Source organism: Coregonus clupeaformis, unplaced genomic scaffold (assembly GCF_020615455.1).
Source record: "Coregonus clupeaformis isolate EN_2021a unplaced genomic scaffold, ASM2061545v1 scaf0696, whole genome shotgun sequence".
Lineage (NCBI taxonomy): Eukaryota > Metazoa > Chordata > Actinopteri > Salmoniformes > Salmonidae > Coregonus > Coregonus clupeaformis.
In genome coordinates, this window is record NW_025534151.1 from 29,184 (window position 1) to 49,919 (window position 20,736).

Genomic DNA, 20,736 nt, shown 5'->3' on the forward strand with positions numbered 1-20,736 from the left:
GCAAACCAGATGGGATGGCGTATCGCTGCAGAATGCTGTGGTAGCCATGCTGGTTAAGTGTGCCTTGAATTCTAAATCAATCACAGACAGTGTCACCAGCAAAGCACCCCCACATCATCACACCTCCATGCTTCACGGTGAGAACCACAAATGCAGAGATCATCCGTTCACCTACTCTGCGTCTCACAAAGACTTGCAGCAATTCGACCATGAAGGCCTGATTCATGCAGTCTCCTCTGAACAATTGATGTTGAGATGTGTCTGTTACTTGAACTCTGTGAAGCATTTATTTGGGCTGCAATTTCTGACGCTGGTAACTCTAATGAACTTATCCTCTGCAGCAGAGGTAACTCTGGGTCTTCCTTTCCTGTGGCGGTCCTCATGAGAGCCACTTTCATCATAGCTCTTGATGGTTTTTGCGACTGCACTTGAAGAAACTTTCAAAGTTCTTGACATTTTCCAGATTGACTGATCTTCATGTCTTAAAATAATGATGGACTGTCGTTTCTCTTTGCTTATTTGAGCTGTTCTTGCCATAATATGGACTTGGTATTTTACCAAATAGAGCTATCTTCTGTATAACCCCCTACCTTGTCACAACACAACTGATTGGCTCAAACGCATTAAGAAGGAAAGAAATTCCACAAATTAACTTTTAACAAGGCACACCTGTTAATTGAAATGCATTACAGGTGACTACCTCATGAAGCTGAGAGAATGCCAAGAGTGTGGAAAGCTGTCATCAAGGTAAAGCATGGCTATTTGAAGAATCTCAAATTTAAAATATATTTTCATTTGTTTAACACTTTTTTGGTTACTACATGATTCCATATGTGTTATTTCATAGTTTTGATGTCTTCACTATTATTCTACAATGTAAAATATAAAACCTTGAATGAGTAGGTGTCCAAACTTTTGACTGGTACTGTATATATATATATATATATATATATATATATATTCAGAAAGTATACAGACCCCTTCCCCTTTTCCACATTGTGTTACGTTACAGCCTTATTCTAAAATTGATTAAATATATATATTTTCTCATCAATCTACACACAATACCCCAAAATGACAAAGCGAAAACAGGTTTTTAATTTTTTTTGAAAATGTATTAAAAATAAAAAACAGAAATACCTTATTTACATAAGTATTCAGACCCTTTGCTATTAGACTCGAAATTGAGCTCATGTGCATCCTGTTTCCATTGATCATCCTTGAGATGTTTCTACAACTTGATTGGAGTCCACCTGTGGTAAATTCAATTGATTGGACATGATTTGGAAAGGCACACATCTGTCTATATAAGGTCCCACAGTTGACAGTGCATATCAGAGCAAAAACCAAGCCATGAGGTTGAAGGAATTGTCCGTAGATCTCCGAGACAGGATTGTAAGCAACAAAATGCAATTAACCCCCCTCTTACCCCAGAACAATGAGCTCTCCGTATTTGACTGGCACTTTGGTGGAGGCTGGGGTGGTGGAGATGTTTTCCTGGTCGGGAGAGAACATTGGTGCAGCTGTCAGGGGGGGAGAGTGATGAGGGGCTCTCCCACGGTGAACACTCACTCCTCTGTCTCCTTTTTCCTCAGAGTCTGGTCATCCCGCTGATCACTACTCAACCTGCAGACAAAACAGAAAAACAGCAGACGAGACATTTCGTCAGGATCAAACAGCCACGCAGAGCAGACACAACAGACATGCCAGGTGCGTCTAGAACAGCAGACGTATATTAGTCAATAAGAGACTGTGAATGAGACTAAACAAACAACAGACTCAACAACCGAGATTGCTCGGTCTCCAAAGCACATGACACACCACAACACATAGATTACTCACACTCACGTTGAGATTATCAAACAGCGTGCTACAGGTACCACAGGTGGATATTAGTCAGTAAGAGAGCGAGAGATAGACTAAACAAACAACCAGATGCAACAACCAAGACTGATGTGTCTCCAAAGAGCACATGACAAACCACATTGATTACTCACTCTGTGTGACCTGTGGCGCGTATCGAACGAGACAGGTAAACTGCTATCCTGGCATTGCTTGCTAGTCATACACTGTAACTTTCTTAAGACTTGCAGCTGAAGAAACAGACTAATACAATAATAGTAATACTGTAGAAAGCATGTTAGCTTCGGTTACATAGCGCAGCATGACGCTAAAGTGAACGGTCACACAAATCCATCAGGCGGAGAGTAAAAAGCTCAACTTCCCACAGCTAGACAGGCTCGGCACTAATCTGCAGCTTTGCTGCTACTGCAGGGAGAGTTCAGAGAGCAGGCTCTTAGCATCGAAACGACAGGGGACTTAGTGGGGTGCAAACAAAGCTAATTAGACCAGACATATGTCACACCCTTCCATTTTCAGCCGACTACCGTGGGCCATAGTTATCAATGTTGACCTTGGCTGGCTCTCTTTACGCTGTGTGCATGGCATAGCATGAGCTTATCTTATAAGCGTCTTATAAGCAAGAATGGAGTCACACAATTTGTTTATATGTCTGACATCCAATAAATCCAAGAACTTTAGCTGAAAATGAACTCACAAATTCCAAATGGAAAATTAAATGGTGTCATCCCGCACTACAGTTGACTCCTGATAAGTGCACTTTAGATAAACTGTTTAAAAAGTGCAATATAGTTCCTACATCATTTTTAATTGCCTCTGATAACTAACTGCATGTTCCGGTTTAGTGCAAACTGTCCCAAGCCATTGCATTTATCAGTTATCAGAGATGACTGTAAACTGGGTAATGTCCCTGCCCTCCCTTATGTTAGTTGACGCTCTCAACCTTTGGTAACCTTTTGTACATGAGGCAGGGTGCTTCCACCCTACAGGATGAGGGGTGTACGGATAGAGGGTGGGTCAGTGTCAGCTCCAGGGACTGATCTGAGCTTGAAGGCTCCCCCCGACAGCGTTGATAGTCTTTTGACCCTTACTCCACACGCTGACCCTGACCATACACTCCCACAGCCCCCAAGCCCAATCCACTCAGCTCTCAGCAGCGGTGTGCCACAGGAACAGATACGCACACAAACACACACAATCACTCCATAGCTTAAACACACTTGTACTCATTACTACAATATTACTACAATAGAGAGCCTGGGACTGGCTTTGCGCACAATTTCAATGCATGATTGGAACTGTCTATGATAGAGGGGAGGCCACACTTAGTAGCACTGTGTGGTTGATAATGCTACTGAGTGAGAGAGATGAGAAAGGAATTAAAGGAGTTTTTAGGACAGTAGGGCCCTATAGAATCCGCGTTGCGGAGAACGCGGACGGAATCACAGAATCCAGACATTAAAACGGAATTCAACAATATTTTAAAATGTATTGAACTTGGTAGGAAATCATTAAATGTATTGAACTTATTAGAAAAGTCATTAATTTGCCCAAGATTAGGGGAGAGTGGGGTGAGTTGAGCCAAAGAGGTAAGTTGAGCCACACTTGTTTCTAGAAAACGATACACAAAATTAATAATTTGACCAAATATTTGGGAAGAGATCATCATTTCATGGAGTCTGTGAAGAAAGAAACCGCATGGAAAAAGTGTTAAGCAAGTTAGGTCCATAAAACTGATTTTCACCAAGTCAAATGAATGTATCGTGTTAGAGGTTTAATGATGCTTGTATCTAAACCAAAGTAGATACTTTTAAGATTGTTCTATGTATCAGTCGGGGTCTCTATAAGCTTCAATATGAGTTCCTAAACCTAGCATGAAAGAGCATCCTTATAGCTGTGTGGGCTAATATGGTCAAAATGTTTGAGCCAATGGCCATGGGGTAAGTTGAGCCAATGGTTGAGCCAATAGAAAGTTGAGCAAATTGAAGTGTTTTCTTCCCAGGCATAATGCAAGGCATTATTGCTGGGATATGAGGTAACAACAGGGCCTGGCCTATGTTAAAAGTGTTTAAAAAAGCACAAAGTGTTTGTTAGGTGTTAAGCCCGTGTTAAAAGAAAAGACAAAAAAATGATTGCGATTGTATTGAATTGTGTTTGGGAAATAAAGATATACCTGGTTTTAAAAAGGTAGTGGTAATATTTCATTGAGTACAAACATTTGTAGGCGGCTACCCTATAAGTTGTGCCAAGAGACCACTTTTTTGGACAAGTTTTCAAAACTGTAATGTTTACATGAATTCTGATTATTTCCAGGGATACAGAACATCCTTAAATATACGTACATATCTTTGCTAGAAAGAATACTATATTTCCCTTGCCGGAGTGATGCTGAATATGAAACAATGGCTCAATTTACCCCACTCTTCCCTATCATACAATAAGACATTAACAAAATGCATCTGTGATTCATATTTTCCTTCAACTTTCTGAAGAGGCAACGGCACTGGAATGTGTAGCAGTTAGCGATGATGCTAATGTAATGACAACCATCTTCTGGTAGAATAACGATGAGTGAGAACGTTAGAGGCATAAACATCATACCCCCCCAAAAATGCTAACCTTCCCTGTTATTGTAATGGTGAGAGGTTAGCATGTCTTGGGGGTATGATATTTGTGCGTCTGTAACTTTCTCACGCATCATTACTCACGATTCATTCAGGACTATCCGTAATCATGGTAGCATCTACATTAATGTAGAAGTGTTTAGAAACATATTCTATATTCTATAAAAGTGACTCCAAAATTACACAATACATTATTTACCATTCAGTTCTATTGGGCACAAAATAATCTGAAACACAACCAAAACAAACAGCAAATGCTGTCACGAGATTGATCATTGCATGCTAGGAATATGGGACCAAATACAAAACGTTTGACTACTTGAATACACATAAGTGAATTTGTCCCAATACTTTTGGTCGCCTAAAATGGGGGATGAAAATAGGTGCTGATGAAAATACCCTGAAATTAAAGCTGACAGTCTGCAGTTTAACCCCATTGTATCATTTTAAATCCAAAGTGCTGGAGTACAGATCCAAAACAACAACAAATGTGTCACTGGTGTGTAAAATCTTAGTAATTCGTACCTGTGTAACATAAGTTAATAGGAAACACTAGCAGACCACTAGTCTCTCAAAACAGCCATTCAAAACCGAGCCAGCTAGCTAGCTCAAGTGTTGGTTATGGCTTGCGAGAATAGCAGACCAGCCCGCTATCCCTAAAGCATTAATATGGACATATCTTCATTATCTTACCACTTTTGCACTATAAGTCAATCAGGGTAAAGCAGGGATTTTTCATGGATCTATATATTGTTTTATAATCATTCAGAACTAACAATCACCAAAATAAAAGATAAATAAAATAAAATAAAATGTTATTTGTCACATGCGCCAAATACAACTGGAGTAGAATTTACCGTGAAATACTTGCTTACGAGCCCTTCCCAACAATGCAGAGTTTAAAAATAAAAAATAAAATAGTAACACAAGAGGAATGTGATGGAAAATAAAAAATAAAATATACAAGAATGGATCTATATACAGGGAGTACCAGTACCAGATCAATGTGCAGAGGTACGAGGTATTTGAGGTTGACACTGTATGTACATGAAGGCAGGGTAAAGTGACTAGGCATCAGGATAGATAATAATAAGAGTATAATAAAGAACAGAGCAGCAGCAAATGATGAGTGTGTGTGTGTGTGTGTAATGTGTATGTATGTGTGTTTGTGTTGTGTCGGTCTGCGTGTGTGCGTAATGTGTGTGTGTGCGTATGTAGTGTACAGTATGTGAATGTGTGTTGGTTTTGGCCTCCTGTAGCTCAATTGGTAGAGCATGGCACTTGCAACGCCAGGGTTGTGGGTTCGAGTCCCACGGGGGGCAGTATGAAAAATGTATGCACTCACTAACTGTAAGTCGCTCTGGATAAGAGCGTCTGCTAAATGACTAAAAATGTAAAATGTTTTGTGTGGGAGTGTCAATGTAGTGTGTGTGAGTGCGTGTGTATATGGTTTGTATATATAGTATAGTGAGTGTGCGTAGGGTCAGTGCAAGACAGAGTCAGTGGAGGTAGTTTGGGTACCCTTAATTTACTATTTAGCAGTCTGGCTATTTAGCAGTCTTATGGCTTGCGGGTAGAAGCTTCCTCGGAGCCTGTTGGTCCGAGAGCCGATGCTCCGGTGCCGTTTGCCGGACGGTAGCAGAGTGAAAAGTCTATAGCTTGGCTGGCTGGAGTCTTTGGCAATTTTTCGGGCCTTCCTCTGACACCGCCTGATATAGAGGTCCTGGATGCACCACCCTCTGTAGCACTTTGGGGTCAAGGGCAGTGCATTTGTCATACCAAGCGGTGATGCAGGCAGTCAAGATGCTCTTGATGGTGCAGCTGTATAACCTTTTGAGGATCCAAGGGCCCATGCCAAATCTTTTCAGCCTCCTGAGGGGGAAGAGAAGCTGCCATGCTCTCTTCACGACTGTGCGGGTGTGTGTGGACCATGTTAGGTCCTTAGTGTCACGTCTCCTCCCGTTGCTCCCCTCCGGCGCTCTGATTCGCCCGTCTACTGAGCAGTATTAGGTAGAAACAAGCCATGTCAATGCCTTGCATTGAGTTTGGAGTTTTGAAGGGCGGGACAAAGCCACACGGCAAGGCTGCTTTGCCTTTTCCCGGCCTCCTTGCACATTTTGTACCAGATCACCGCAAATTTGGGAAGTACTTGTTTAGAAATCGATTTGATCATGCAGAAAAAACATGAAGATTACAAAATTATTATTGATAAAATGTATATTTATTTATTTTTCATTATAGTTCTTTTTTCTGCACTTCACTGCTGGATGGCATCAGGAAGGTGGGCCACATCCTGGCCCTTAGCCTGGCTCTTCTGGCTGCTGATCTACTCCTCTTCCATCTCAGAGTCCCCCACAGGGAGAGACAGTGTTCTAGCTCATGGAGGATATGGAGGACAGAGACATATATTTCCATAAACGGCTCTCCTGGAGGAAGCTGCTCCTCTCCTCTGGGGTAGGACTCTGCAGCTCAGGGCTAGATGAACAGGCCTTCTCCATGTCTCTCCACATGCTGGAGGCTCTCCTCTGCACAGGGGGTGAAGGAGGCACGATCTGCCATGGGAAGTAAGGCCAGGATGTCTCTGCTGAGTACGCCTGTATCTCATCAATGGAAATCCATGGTTTCTTGGGGTAGTAGGGTTGAGAATTCCAAGAGTCAACAGGATCAGTGGTCAGGTCATCTTTGCAACTATCCATGGACAAGGTGGACATTGACACCCTCAGGTTCGCCAGTCCAAGGAAGTTGTGCGTTGGTCCATCGCCAAAAGACTTGTAGTCTGATTTGGCTTCTCCTTTTGTCTGTCTCACATAGCTGATATTCTCAAAATGTTTGACATGGTCTGGTTTTGGGTGGGTGGTCTTCATTCTTTTGCTGTAAAGGTGGGTAGAATCCACAATGTCTGTAGAGCCACCGCACATGAAAACGCTGAAGAACCACCAGAAACCTGTGCTCACACCTTTTCTCTTCATGATAAAAAATTTAAAATGAGGTTCTTGTCTTTAGAATATAGGAATTTGAATTGTGTTGCCTGGGAAACTGACCACAAAAAAATGTTTTATGACATGTCATTAATTGTTATGATGCAATCAAATCATACCGTTCCAAATTAGAATGTTCAATGCAATGGCCTTCTGTGGGCTCTGCAATGGACAGGACATACATCTCAAAAGTGTTCAATATTCTAACCAATTAAATATTTATTATCTGTTAATATTTATTATCTATTAATGAGCAGTGCCTCCTGATTCCACTGACTGGATCTTAATTTGATCACTCTTTTGTTGCCAAGTGTATTTGTAGTGTATTTGAGTTTTAAAGAGGCTTCTAAAGTTTGTAATTTCCATGTAGAAATGCCAGACTTGATTTGCCCTAACAAAAATGTTATCAACCCCTACAAAAATGTCAATTAATTATCATCCACATAATAATTCACATTTCCTGTTGCTGCAGGATTATTTTGCTGCTGTAGCAAACTGGCTCAAATTAACATCCTACATCTGTACCTGTACTCCACTGTCTGCAGAAAGGAACAAAATAAACCAAACATACCTAGACATGTCCCAGGTCACAACCATTCATTCAGTTTCGCTTCTATTTATTTCAAGCCCAAAACAAGTGACCCACCCAGGCACCATTGACAAAGGAAACCCAGGTCTTTAAACATGGGCCACTAACTTCTCCACTGGTCTTCTTTGTCTGACCCTAGCCAGGATTGGAGAGGCCAATGTCGCTGGCCTTTCCATGTCGCTCTCCCGCTAAGTGGGCCATTAGATCAATAAATAATAAGAGTCTGACAGGAGTAAAATAATAAGAGTCTGATGACTCGGTGCCCGCCCGTGGCTGCCGGGCAGAGCTGGCACAGAGCCGGCACCCGCTGAATGCCACTGTGTGCCAATGGGGACAGCCGACACCTCAAAGGGGCAGATAATGCTACCACTGTTGTGGGGGTGCCATGTCCACAGCTCCACCCCTTTCATTGCCAGTGCCAGAATCACACTGACAGTGAGTGGAGATAACATAAACCTGTCAAGGCGAGGTAACCTCCCGAGTGGTCTAAGGCACTGCATCGCAGTGCTAGCTGTGCCACTAGAGATCCTGGTTCGAATCCAGGCCGCTACCGGGAGACCAATGGGGCGGCGCACAATTGGCCCAGGGTAGGGGAGGGAATGGCCGGCAGGGATGTAGCTCAGTTGGTAGAGCATGGCGTTGTGGGTTCGATTCCCACGGGGGGCCAGTATGAAAAATACAAAATAATGTATTCACTCACTAACTGTAAGTCGCTCTGGATAAGAGTGTCTGCTAAATGATCTGAGAAGAGAAGATGAGTGGGAATGACATACATCACCATATTTGGATTTAGACAACAACAAAGGACCACCAAAACAAGTACGAGTACACAGGTACAGTATCTTCAGAAAGTATTCATACCCCTTGACTTATTCCACATTTTGTTGTGTTACAGCCTGAATTTAAAATGCATTAAATTGAGATTTTGTGTCACTGGCCTACACACAATACACCATCATGTCAAAGTGGAATTAATTAATTAAAAATGAAAACCAGAAATGTCTTGAGTCAATTAGGATTTAACCCGTGTTATGGCATGCCTAAATGATTTCAGGAGTAAAATGTTGTTTAACAAGTCACACAATAAGTTGCATGGACTCACTCTGTGTGCTTTTGGAATGACTACCTCATCTCTGTACCCCACACATACAATTATCTGTAAGGTCCCTCAGACGAGCAGTGAATTTCAAACACAGATTCAACCACAAAGACCAGGGAGGTTTTCCATTGCCTCGCAAAGAAGGGCACTTATTGGTAGATGGGTAAAAAAAAATAGCAGACATTGAATATCCCTTTGAGCATGGTGAAGTTATTCATTATTATTATTCAAATGTAAATTATACTTTGGATGGTGTATCAATACACCCAGTCACTAGAAAGATACAGGCGTCCTTCCTAACTCAGTTGCCCGAGAGGCCGTTCAGGGATTTCATCATGAGGCCAATGGTGACTTTAAAACAGTTACAGAGTTTACTGGCTGTGATAGGAGAAAACTAAGGATGGATCAACAACATTGTAGTTTTTATTTTTATTTTTATTTCACCTTTATTTAACCAGGTAAGCCAGTTGAGAACAAGTTCTCATTTACAACTGCGACCTGGCCAAGATAAAGCAAAGCAGTGCGATAAAAACAACAACACAGAGTTACATATGGGGTAAAACAAAACATAAAGTCAAAAATACAACAGAAAATATATATACAGTGTGTGCAAATGTAGCAAGTTATGGAGGTGAGGCAATAAATAGGCCATAGTGCAAAATAATTACAATTAGTATTAACACTGGAATGATAGATGTGCAAGAGATGATGTGCAAATAGAGATACTGGGGTGCAAATTAGCAAAATAAATAACAATATGGGGATGAGGTAGTTGGGTGGGCTAATTTCAGATGGGCTGTGTACAGGTGCAGTGATCGGTAAGGTGCTCTGACAACTGATGCTTAAAGTTAGTGAGGGAGATAAGAGATAAGAGTCTCCAGCTTCAGAGATTTTTGCAATTCGTTCCAGTCATTGGCAGCAGAGAACTGGTCCTCTGTAGCTCAGCTGGTAAAGCACGGCACTTGTAATGCCAGGGTAGTGGGTTCGATCCCCGGGACCACCCATACACAAAAATGTATGCACGCATGACTGTAAGTCACTTTGGATAAAAGCGTCTGCTAAATGGCATATTATATTATTATTATACTACGGGTGGGTGTTGCTATGGTGACCAATGAGCTAAGATAAGGCGGGGATTTGCCTAGCAGTGATTTATAGATGGCCTGGAGCCAGTTACTCCACAATACTAACCTAAATGACAAAGTGAAAAGAAGGAAGCCTGTAGAGAATACACATATTCCAAAACATGCATCCTGTAAACGCACTAAAGTAAAACTGCAAAAAATGTGGCAAAGAAATTAACTTTATGTCCTGAAAACAAAGCCTTTGCACAGGCAAAATCCTAGAGGAAAACCTGGTTCAGTCTGCTTTCAAACAGACACTGGGAGACAGATTTACCTGTCAGCAGGACAATAACCTAAAACACAAGGCCAAATATACACTGGAGTTGCTTACCAAGACGACATTGAATGTTCCTGAGAGGCCTAGTTACAGTTTTGACTTAAATCGTCTTGAAAATCTATGGCAAGACTTGAAAATGGCTGTCTAGCAATGATCAACAACCAACTTGACTGAGCTTGAAAAAATGTTTTTTGAATAATGTGCTAATTTTGTACAATCCAGGTGTACGAAGCTCTTAGAGACTTACCCAGAAAGACTCACAGCTGTAATCGCTGCCAAAGATGATTCTAACATGTATTGACTCAAGGGTGTAAATACTTACGTAAATGAGACATTTCTGTATTTCATTTTCAATAAATGTGCAAAATATTCTAAAAACATGTTTTCACTTTGTCATTTTGGGGTATTGTGTGTAGATGGGTGAGAAAAAAATCAATGTAATTAATGTGGAATTCAGGCTGTAACACAACTAAATGTGGAATAAGGCAAGGGGTATGAATACTTTCTGAAAGTACTATATGTGTGTACTCTGTTGTTCTGGTGGTCCTCTGTTGTTGTCTAAATACAATAACCAAATATGGCGATGTATGTAATTCCCACTCATCTTCTCTTCTCAGAACCTCGCCTTCACAGGTTTATGTTATCTCCCCTCACTGTCAGTGTGATTCTGGCACTGGCAATGAAAGGGGTGGAGCTGTGGACATGGCACCCCCACAACAGTGGTGGCATTATCTGGCCCTTTGAGGTGTAGGCTGTCCCCATTGTGAAGTTATACCTAGGCTAAATATAAGCCTTCCACAACCATAAGATCTACTAATAATTTAATTATTTTATCAAAATATTTTTACCTGCTTTTTTCTGCAATAATCACTGATCTGGCTTTCAAGTCTGTCTATGAAAATGCCCTTTTATGTTACAAATTTAACTAGAACCATGCATAATGCACATTCACTAATAATGACTACTTTATTGTAGAAGGCATTAGGCTATAGAAAATGAACACAGGTCTCATCAACAATCTCTCAAGCCCACGTGCTAGTGATTAGCCAGATAATCTTTATATTTCAAGTTTAGCCAACTTGGATCTATTTGCTAGCTAACAAGGTTGAACAGTTGAATAATTATGAACACACCCTTCTGTCTGTCTCCAACTGTTTGAAAAGCATGTTAGCCTGTCCACTTTGTTCAGATGTTGAAATCAAGTGGCCTACCTTATTTCTCAGAAGGAGAATGAGTTGCCAATTCCTTATATAATTGTGTTTTATGCTTATTGCACATTTACAAAACACAGACTAGACAGATAGTATAACAGTCTTTGGCTAAAATGCTGCTAGCGGTACGTGGTACGTGGTACCCCAATGCCACGCGCGACAAACTGAGCATTCATTTTCCAGAATCAATGTTCATTGATACTCTCGTTCTAGTAGTGTCTGCTCTGCGTGCAATTTGAGTAGTTGAGACATAAAATGTGTATCGTTAGAAAAGTTAACTTCTCTTCTATTACAGTAAAATAATGTCTCAATGTGTTTTGGTGTCCATATGACCGATTCTGTTGGACCAAACCTCAAATGCAAATAGCGAGTTGAAACCGCTTGTCAGAGAGGAAGACGTGATCTCTCAACTTTGTTGGCGTGAGAGGCAGGGGGAGGGGCTTGGTCTGTGTGTAAACCATAGAGGAAGAGGCGAAACGAGAGGTTTCACTCTCGCTCAAATCTGTCCAAAATAAGGCCAATGCGTTTCTATGGTCTTATTTTGGACCTTGTCGTCTGCCTTCCCGCCCTTGGGACACCAACTCCCATTTTTAGGGCGGAGACATGCATCTCGTCATTATATACAGATCTCTGGTGTAAATGGGAAGGTGCACACAGCACAGAGGAGCGAAGGAGACGAGACCAAAAATACATGAGAACAAGCTGACATAAACACTAATAAAAACACAAAAAATAACAAAAGCTTGATTCTTGCGATACAGGCATTTTGAATAACATACATTCAAATTAATTCGATATACTGTATCACCCAGATCTACCACCAAGGCAATGAGGCATAGCTCAGCTGGCTCTGTAAGTAGATCACATCAGCCTACAAATTGTGTGTTGCAGCGACTATACTACTTTTAGTCAGCCGGAACTGGGAACAGTCATACACCTTTGCACCCTACAAAGACTCCCTTACAGAGTAGATTTTCAATATCATTTCGAAAGACAGACAACACACTCATCTCTGACAATATGTATTTTTAAGGTCCCAACAGGTTAGCAGATAAAAGAGAGCAGAGGCCAAGTCTTCTTGAAAAGAAACACCCTGCAATTCAGTCACATTTCTATATTCCCTGACCATGAATAAAGCCAGTTAACTGCAGAGGACAGAGGCCCATTCACTGGCCTGTAACTGGATAATGGAGGAGCTTTACAACTATAGCACAGAGACCCAACCCTCTCCCAAGACAAGGAGGACGACTTTTAAAGTGACTTCACTCCTCTGCAGCAACAAGGACACTGTTGTTGCACCCCTTTCGTTCCTCTCGTGACAGACGTAACAGCCTCCGGTCTGACTGGGCGGTGAATCATTTTTAACCGCATGACAGGGAGTCGGGGTGCGAGATTTGGTGTCAGACTAGCATCACACAGAGAAAACAAGAAACAGCTTCTGTGCATGGTGTCAGTACAGAGGGAGGCATTATACGTGGTCCGGGTAGCACATGTCACGAAAATAAAGAATACTAACTGCACATCAACAAGTAGCTAATTCTGCGAAGCTGATGTTTTCAAAAGCCTTGATTATCTTAGAGAAACCTAATTATGTAATCAGTACTGTATTGTGCTTGGAAGATTAAAGGAGTAAAGACAGGAGTTCAAACCCAGCTAACGTTAGAGCTGGCACAATTATTGTGTAATCAACAATTATGGACAATAACAGTGAACTAACAAAAATAAGGGGGGATTCAACTTTATATTCAAGTAGATATAGTTTACCCAGTAGCATGATGTGGGCAAAGTTAGTAATCATTTTACGAGCAGAACAGCTCGGCCAGGAGGAGAAGCTTCACTTCCACTTCCCCCGCGTAGCTCAGTTGGTAGAGCATGGCGCTTGCAACGCCAGGGTTGTGGGTTCGATACCCATGGGGGACCAGTATGAAAATGTATGCACTCACTAACTGTAAGTCGCTCTGGATAAGAGCGTCTGCTAAATGACTAAAATGTAAAAAGTGGTGAAAACCATTCGTTTTTGAAACAGCGGTGTCACTAAAGCTGTGTTGTATTTATTAGGTATGTTGTAGCTAATTTCCAAAGATGCATTATGATGCATTACAAGCTAAAAAAATTTAGACAAAAATGACAATAACCGTTACCATTTGCATGACAATTCATCCTTACTCAAAATTCCATAATCGTCACAACGGTAGCTAATGTGAGTATTTGTAGATTTTAGATATATTGTTAAAACACTGCACAAATGTTCAATCATTTTGATGTGAAATAGATTACTAATACCACACTAAATAAAATATTGTCTGTTCAAAAAAACGTTGGAAATTATTAATGATTTCCTTATTGTATCAAATGTAATAGGGTTGGTTATGTTTCCACTTGACACTGCAGAAATATGTATTCAATGTTTATGTATTCCTATTGGTTGGTTGAATTTACATAACAATAAGGTGTTATGCCATTTGTCATGCTTGCAGATAGTGGGAGATTGCAAAATAAAATTCTACTATATTCTATTTTCATATTTACAATGTGTATGAATTCACGATGTACATGTCCGGATGTGTGTGTGTGTGTATATATATATATATATATATATATATATATATATATATATATATATATATATATATATATATATACAGTGGGGAAAAAAAGTATTTAGTCAGCCAACAATTGTGCAAGTTCTCCCACTTAAAAAGATGAGAGAGGCCTGTAATTTTCATCATAGGTACACATCAACTATGTCAGACAAATTGAGAAAAAAGAATCCAGAAAATCACATTGTAGGATTTTTTATGAATTTATTTGCAAATTATGGTGGAAAATAAGTATTTGGTCAATAACAAAAGTTTCTCAATACTTTGTTATATACCCCTTGTTGGCAATGACACAGGTCAAACGTTTTCTGTAAGTCTTCACAAGGTTTTCACACACTGTTGCTGGTATTTTGGCCCATTCCTCCATGCAGATCTCCTCTAGAGCAGTGATGTTTTGGGGCTGTCGCTGGGCAACACGGAATTTCAACTCCCTCCAAAGATTTTCTATGGGGTTGAGATCTGGAGACTGGCTAGGCCACTCCAGGACCTTGAAATGTTTCTTACGAAGCCACTCCTTCGTTGCCCGGGAGGTGTGTTTGGGATCATTGTCATGCTAAAAGACCCAGCCACGTTTCATCTTCAATGCCCTTGCTGATGGAAGGAGGTTTTCACTCAAAATCTCACGATACATGGCCCCATTCATTCTTTCCTTTACACGGATCAGTCGTCCTGGTCCCTTTGCAGAAAAACAGCCCCAAAGCATGAAGTTTCCACCCCCATGCTTCACAGTAGGTATGGTGTTCTTTGGATGCAACTCAGCATTCTTTGTCCTCCAAACACGATGAGTTGAGTTTTTACCAAAAAGTTATATTTTGGTTTCATCTGACCATATGACATTCTCCCAATCCTCTTCTGGATCATCCAAATGCACTCTAGCAAACTTCAGACGGGCCTGGACATGTACTGGCTTAAGCAGGGGGACACGTCTGGCAATGCAGGATTTGAGTCCCTGGCGGAGTAGTGTGTTACTGATGGTAGGCTTTGTTACTTTGGTCCCAGCTCTCTGCAGGTCATTCACTAGGTCCCCCCGTGTGGTTCTGGGATTTTTGCTCACCGTTCTTGTGATCATTTTGACCCCACGGGGTGAGATCTTGCGTGGAGCCCCAGATCGAGGGGAGATTATCAGTGGTCTTGTATGTCTTCCATTTCCTAATAATTGCTCCCACAGTTGATTTCTTAAAACCAAGCTGCTTACCTATTGCAGATTCAGTCTTCCCAGCCTGGTGCAGGTCTACAATTTTGTTTCTGGTGTCCTTTGACAGCTCTTTGGTCTTGACCATAGTGGAGTTTGGAGTGTGACTGTTTGAGGTTGTGGACAGGTGTCTTTTATACTGATAACAAGTTCAAACAGGTGCCATTAATACAGGTAACGAGTGGAGGACAGAGGAGCCTCTTAAAGAAGAAGTTACAGGTCTGTGAGAGCCAGAAATCTTGCTTGTTTGTAGGTGACCAAATACTTATTTTCCACCATAATTTGCAAATAAATTCATAAAAAATCCTACAATGTGATTTTCTGGATTTTTTTTTCTCAATTTGGCTGTCATAGTTGACGTGTACCTATGATGAAAATGACAGGCCTCTCTCATCTTTTTAAGTGGGAGAACTTGCACAACTGGTGGCTGACTAAATACTTTTTTTCCCCACTGTATATATATATGTGTGTATGTGTGTGTGTGTGTGTGTGTGTGTGTGTGTGTGTGTGTACAGTACCTGTTAGATATCGGTGGCATCCTGGGATGTGCTTTTGTATGTTATTGCTGTAAGAGCGAGTTAGCTAGCATGCTTGAGATGTAATGGTCGCATTAGCCCCCTGCTAATTCACAGTTATTTCCATGCTAACAGACTAATCACGAATCTACAGCCATCAACATAATGTTGTCCTGCACATCTAACGTGCTTCCTTGTCTATCGTCAGGTACTTACATTTAATATATTTTGTACTAATTTTGTCATTGTTATGATGTTTGATTACAAAATACCCAGTACATACTGTGTAAGCCTAACAAGATTTTTAGAACTTTTACCATAACCCTGTTCACAGAGGTCATAGGTGCCATGTTCCACAATCCAATAAAGAGGGTCGCTATTGGCTGTAGGTGGTCATTTCATAGGCACCCGTCTCTATAGAGATTATCAAGGGAGGGACAAAGTCTGATCCAAACACGGCACCTCATAAAAAGGGTTAAACTGCAGGCTAATAAGCTTATGGCTGGCTTTGAGAGAGAGAGAGATAGAGAGAGTGAGAGAGATTGAGAGAGTGAGAGAGTGAGAGAGTGAGAGAGTGAGAGAGTGAGAGAGTGAGAGAGTGAGAGAAAGAGAGAGAGAGAGAGAGAGAGAGAGAGAGAGAGAGAGAGAGAGAGAGAGAGAGAGAGAGAGAGAGAGAGAGAGAGAGAGAGAGAGAGAGAGAGAGAGAGAGAGATACTGACTTTCCAGATAATTTAATACAGCCAAAGTTTATTCTTCTTTATTAATGTCATTAACAATGGGGGGTAGGTGAGATGTCATAATGTCAGTTTAAAATGGAGTCCAACGTTGACATAACCTCAGGAGTCTGACTTTTGAGGTAGCAGATGGAGGGTGGCAGTTTACATTTCAAAGACTTTGAATTATTCATTGAGGTAGAACAATGACTAACCTGAAAGGCAAATAAATAATTGTTTTTAGAAAAAAAGTATACTGTGTTGTTCCTCAGAGAGTGAAGATGGTCTTCTGGAATTAAAACAAAAAAAGCTAGGCTACGTCTGTCAACTACTGGTGTCATCCTCACACAAGGCACCGACTTAGCTATAGGTAAGGGTAACATCCATTTGCTTATGAGCAGCAATGTTCACAGAGAACACATGTCATTATACTATCATACAAATTCAGGACAGAAAGTTACCAGTTTTATTTGTTTTTCCCCATTCTCCAACCATCAGTCAGAAGAACGGTGAAAACTAGGGAGGTAACGATGGGCAAAACAAAGTTCCCAAGTAAATGTGTTTTCCCTATAGAGTTGAAGCGAAATCGGCCAGGTAGACAACCTCTCCATTTTCCAAGTTCATGGAGAACAAGAAAATTAGGTTACACCCAAACGGCACCCTATTCGCTATATAGTGTACTACTTTTGACCTGAACCCTATCAAAAGTAGTGCAAAAGTAGTGCAAAAGTAGTGCACTACATAGGGAATAGGGGGCCATTTCGGATGCAGCCTGAGAGAGATCAGAGGTGGTGGCTTGTAGGTGCCCATGAATGGACCTTTCAAACACATCAAGTTGACCTTGATAACAGGAGAGGAATGAAGGAGGGGCGTAAGTAGAGGAAGGAATGTGGAGAGGAGAGGCGTGGATAGGACCAATTAAAATAGCCTTTGTGTCTTTCTGTCCAGTCTGGAAAAAGGGATCTTTCCAGGAATTACTTTCATTAATTGACTTTATCACAGAGGCAGATCTCCAAGTTAGACAGATTTACAGCATTCGCTGACACAAAGCTATGACAGACAGCTGATTTATCAAGTTGGACAGAAAAAGGTTCAGGCTAGGTGGCGAGTTGATTAATGTTTTGTCTGCTCATTCACTCTCTGTTCAAAAGAGATATGTCACACAAGTTATTGCCTAAACATGAACCAACGTCATGAGAATGGTGAGCATGTAAGGGCCCTTGACAGGGAAGGTAGGCTAAAATACAGTTATAAGCTATGCTTGCATAGCATAGGCCTAAATGTGGGTCATGGCACACCCAATGTTGCTCTTGTTAATATGATATTGCCTATGAATTGCTTAGTAACTTGTAGTAGGCTATGTGTAATACAGCATTAGCTACATGTTATCAGTATGTGACCCAGGATTGATGTTAACTAATTGTGTTCGCTACCCTTTTGCGACTGCTGAGCCACAGAACCGTAACGTGATCATCACAAATGGCAGGCTCTGAAAGATCCATTCAGGTTCAGCCCCAGCAACCTTCAGTGACCCCACATTTGTTTTTATTCCCTAATCAAGGCATGAAACGCACACCCATCCTTAGGGCTTTTCGCCCAAACAAATGGACTTGCATAACTGATCCCCGCACAACCTGTTGACATACCAGGGGTGAGTCGGTAAGAGCATCTTATCTGGGAGGTTGGAGTCGAGTAGGGAGACCGGCCTGATTAAATAAAGGAAGCAGATCCAGCCCATTTCAGGAATGGAAACTCTGGTGAGAGTGATATGATGGTGTTATTTTTAAACTCTCTGAAGCATCCACAGATGATGTAGTCCACTACTGAGGAGCATAGTCAGATGACAGTATGATGATACAAAGCCAGTTTTCTATGACAACACAATCATGAATCAACAGTGCTTATAATAGACTAGAGGGGCAAAGGGAATTTCAAAGTATAGACAGTAGGCTACTAACAGCCCTACCATACTCAGATGACAGTTTGATACAAAGCCAGTTTCTCTTAAAATAGGCCTAAACCTATATAGAGAAGGGTCAAAGGGTATTTCAAAGTAAAGACAGTATATGCTACACAAATACACAGCTCTACTATGATAGGGATAGCAATGAATCTGACTGGACAGTTGAGCAAATGAGCCGAATTTGGGGGAACAAAAGAGGGACTCACGAGGCCAGATGCTCGAGCGAGATGATGCATGCAAATCAGTTTATGTTGTGGGAACAATAGCCCCCAGCTGGGCTTTCTCTGTGTGGGCCAAACCGGCTTGTCAACCACACAAGGGAAAGAGAGACCCTTCATTGTGCACAACCACTAACGTCATATACATACTTCAAAAGTGCCATAGACAGTTCAAGTACACATACCTACCTCTCTCTTACTAGTTAAATAGGTAGGTAGGCTACTTGGTTTTCAATGTGTGAATGATGACAATGGGCTATAAACCAACCTCAGTTTAGGTATTTCTTACTGCTGAAAAATGTTGTCAATGTTTGGTTTCTGTGCCATGAATGGACTAACTTGAAAGTGAAAAGTGATACATTGTAGCCTAGGCCTTCTATGGGTAATAGTCGACAAAAAAAGTGTAAAAGGTGTGCAACAATTAGGCTACAATTTTATATTTGACTGATGATGACAATAACTTTGCCCTTGGTAGCCAAGCAAATTGCAGTAAAATAACATTTTAGCTACATAAAATAAAGCACATTTGATGTGTTTCAAACTCGCCTTACCTAATGATAATCCGACAGCACCATCTGGACTTTCCCGATATTCGCTCGAAATCCAATTTGAATGCTCCAACAGATAAACACGCACACCGGATGAAAGGAAAGCAATTCTGTCCGTGCTGACCTAAACACCGAATTGTCGCGTTACTTTTACATTCACCTGCTACGTTATTAATGTTTAGAACGTTATTATATGCTGTCCAACTCTAGGACAATACTGGAGTGTGTAATCTTTACAATCGCGTCTTTGCTCAAGTCTGCTCGTGCTCACATGAAGTTACGTCATGAGACGCGTCGAAACGTACCATGGGCCTTGTAGTTGTAGCCTAGTCTACTGGAAATACCACACACACACACTCTGTCTGTCAGTGTGTGTGTGTGTGTGTGTGTGTGTGTGTGTGTGTGTGTGTGTGTGTGTGAGAGAGAGAGAGAGAGAGAGAGAGAGAGAGAGAGAGAGAGAGAGAGAGAGAGAGAGAGAGAGAGAGTGAGAGAGAGAGAGAGAGTGTGTGTGTGAGAGAGAGAGAGGGAGAGAGAGAGAGAGAGAGAGAGAGAGAACACCATTGTAAATACAACCCATATTTACGTTTATTTATCTTCCCATTTGTACTTTAACTATTTGCACATTGTTACAACACTATACATACTATGGCATTTGAAATGTCTTTATTCTTTTGGAACTTCTGAGTGTAATGTTTACTGTTAATATTTATTGTTTATTTCACTTTTGTTTACTATCTACTTAACTTGCTTTGGCAATGTTAACATACGTTTCCCATGCCAATAAAGCCCTTCAATTGAGAGAGAGAGAGAGTAGGACACCTCCATTAAGTGACTTTTTAATAACCTATTAGTTCACCATTTCTTGGTTTGCCTATGCATTTGATTGGAAAATATGTAAGGTTTTCTTAAATCTTGCTTGCCTGTCTTTGCACAGACATATTTAATGTATTCCTGCTTCAATATCTGGCATTTGTCCCACACTTTCAAAGAGCTCTTCACACCATACTGCCGAAAACCTGAGGGCCATTTTTTTCCTCCAGTAATGAAACACACATCAACATAGCAACAGCGCTGCGTTCGGTTCATGAAAGTTCAGTAGGAGCATAGGGTGCAGCAAATGTTGTGCTAATACTAGCAAATATTACGTTTCCAAAACACTAAATGTTTGTACGCCTGACCTGTAAGCTGCAGTCATGGAGACTGTAACCATGAACACTGATATGTT

General features: G+C 41.1%; 1 protein-coding gene across 2 annotated transcripts in view; it reads right to left on the reverse strand.

Annotated features, from left to right (window-relative positions):
* The window catches only part of LOC121532549 (E3 ubiquitin-protein ligase pellino homolog 1-like), a 40,208-nt gene extending 20,430 nt beyond the window's left edge, over nt 1–19,778 (reverse strand). Inside the window, exons 1-2 of one of the 2 annotated variants that reach the window (XM_045216375.1) lie at nt 19,515–19,778; nt 1,430–1,626 (exon numbers count right to left, since the gene is read on the reverse strand). In XM_045216375.1, the coding sequence (XP_045072310.1) occupies nt 1,430–1,515 (86 nt within the window). In that variant the 5' untranslated portion in view covers nt 1,516–1,626; nt 19,515–19,778. Of the gene's footprint in view, nt 1–1,429; nt 1,627–1,997; nt 2,096–19,514 lie in introns of those variants that run through there. The other variant, XM_045216376.1, reaches the window with a different exon arrangement.
* Between the last annotated feature and the right edge of the window lie 958 nt (nt 19,779–20,736).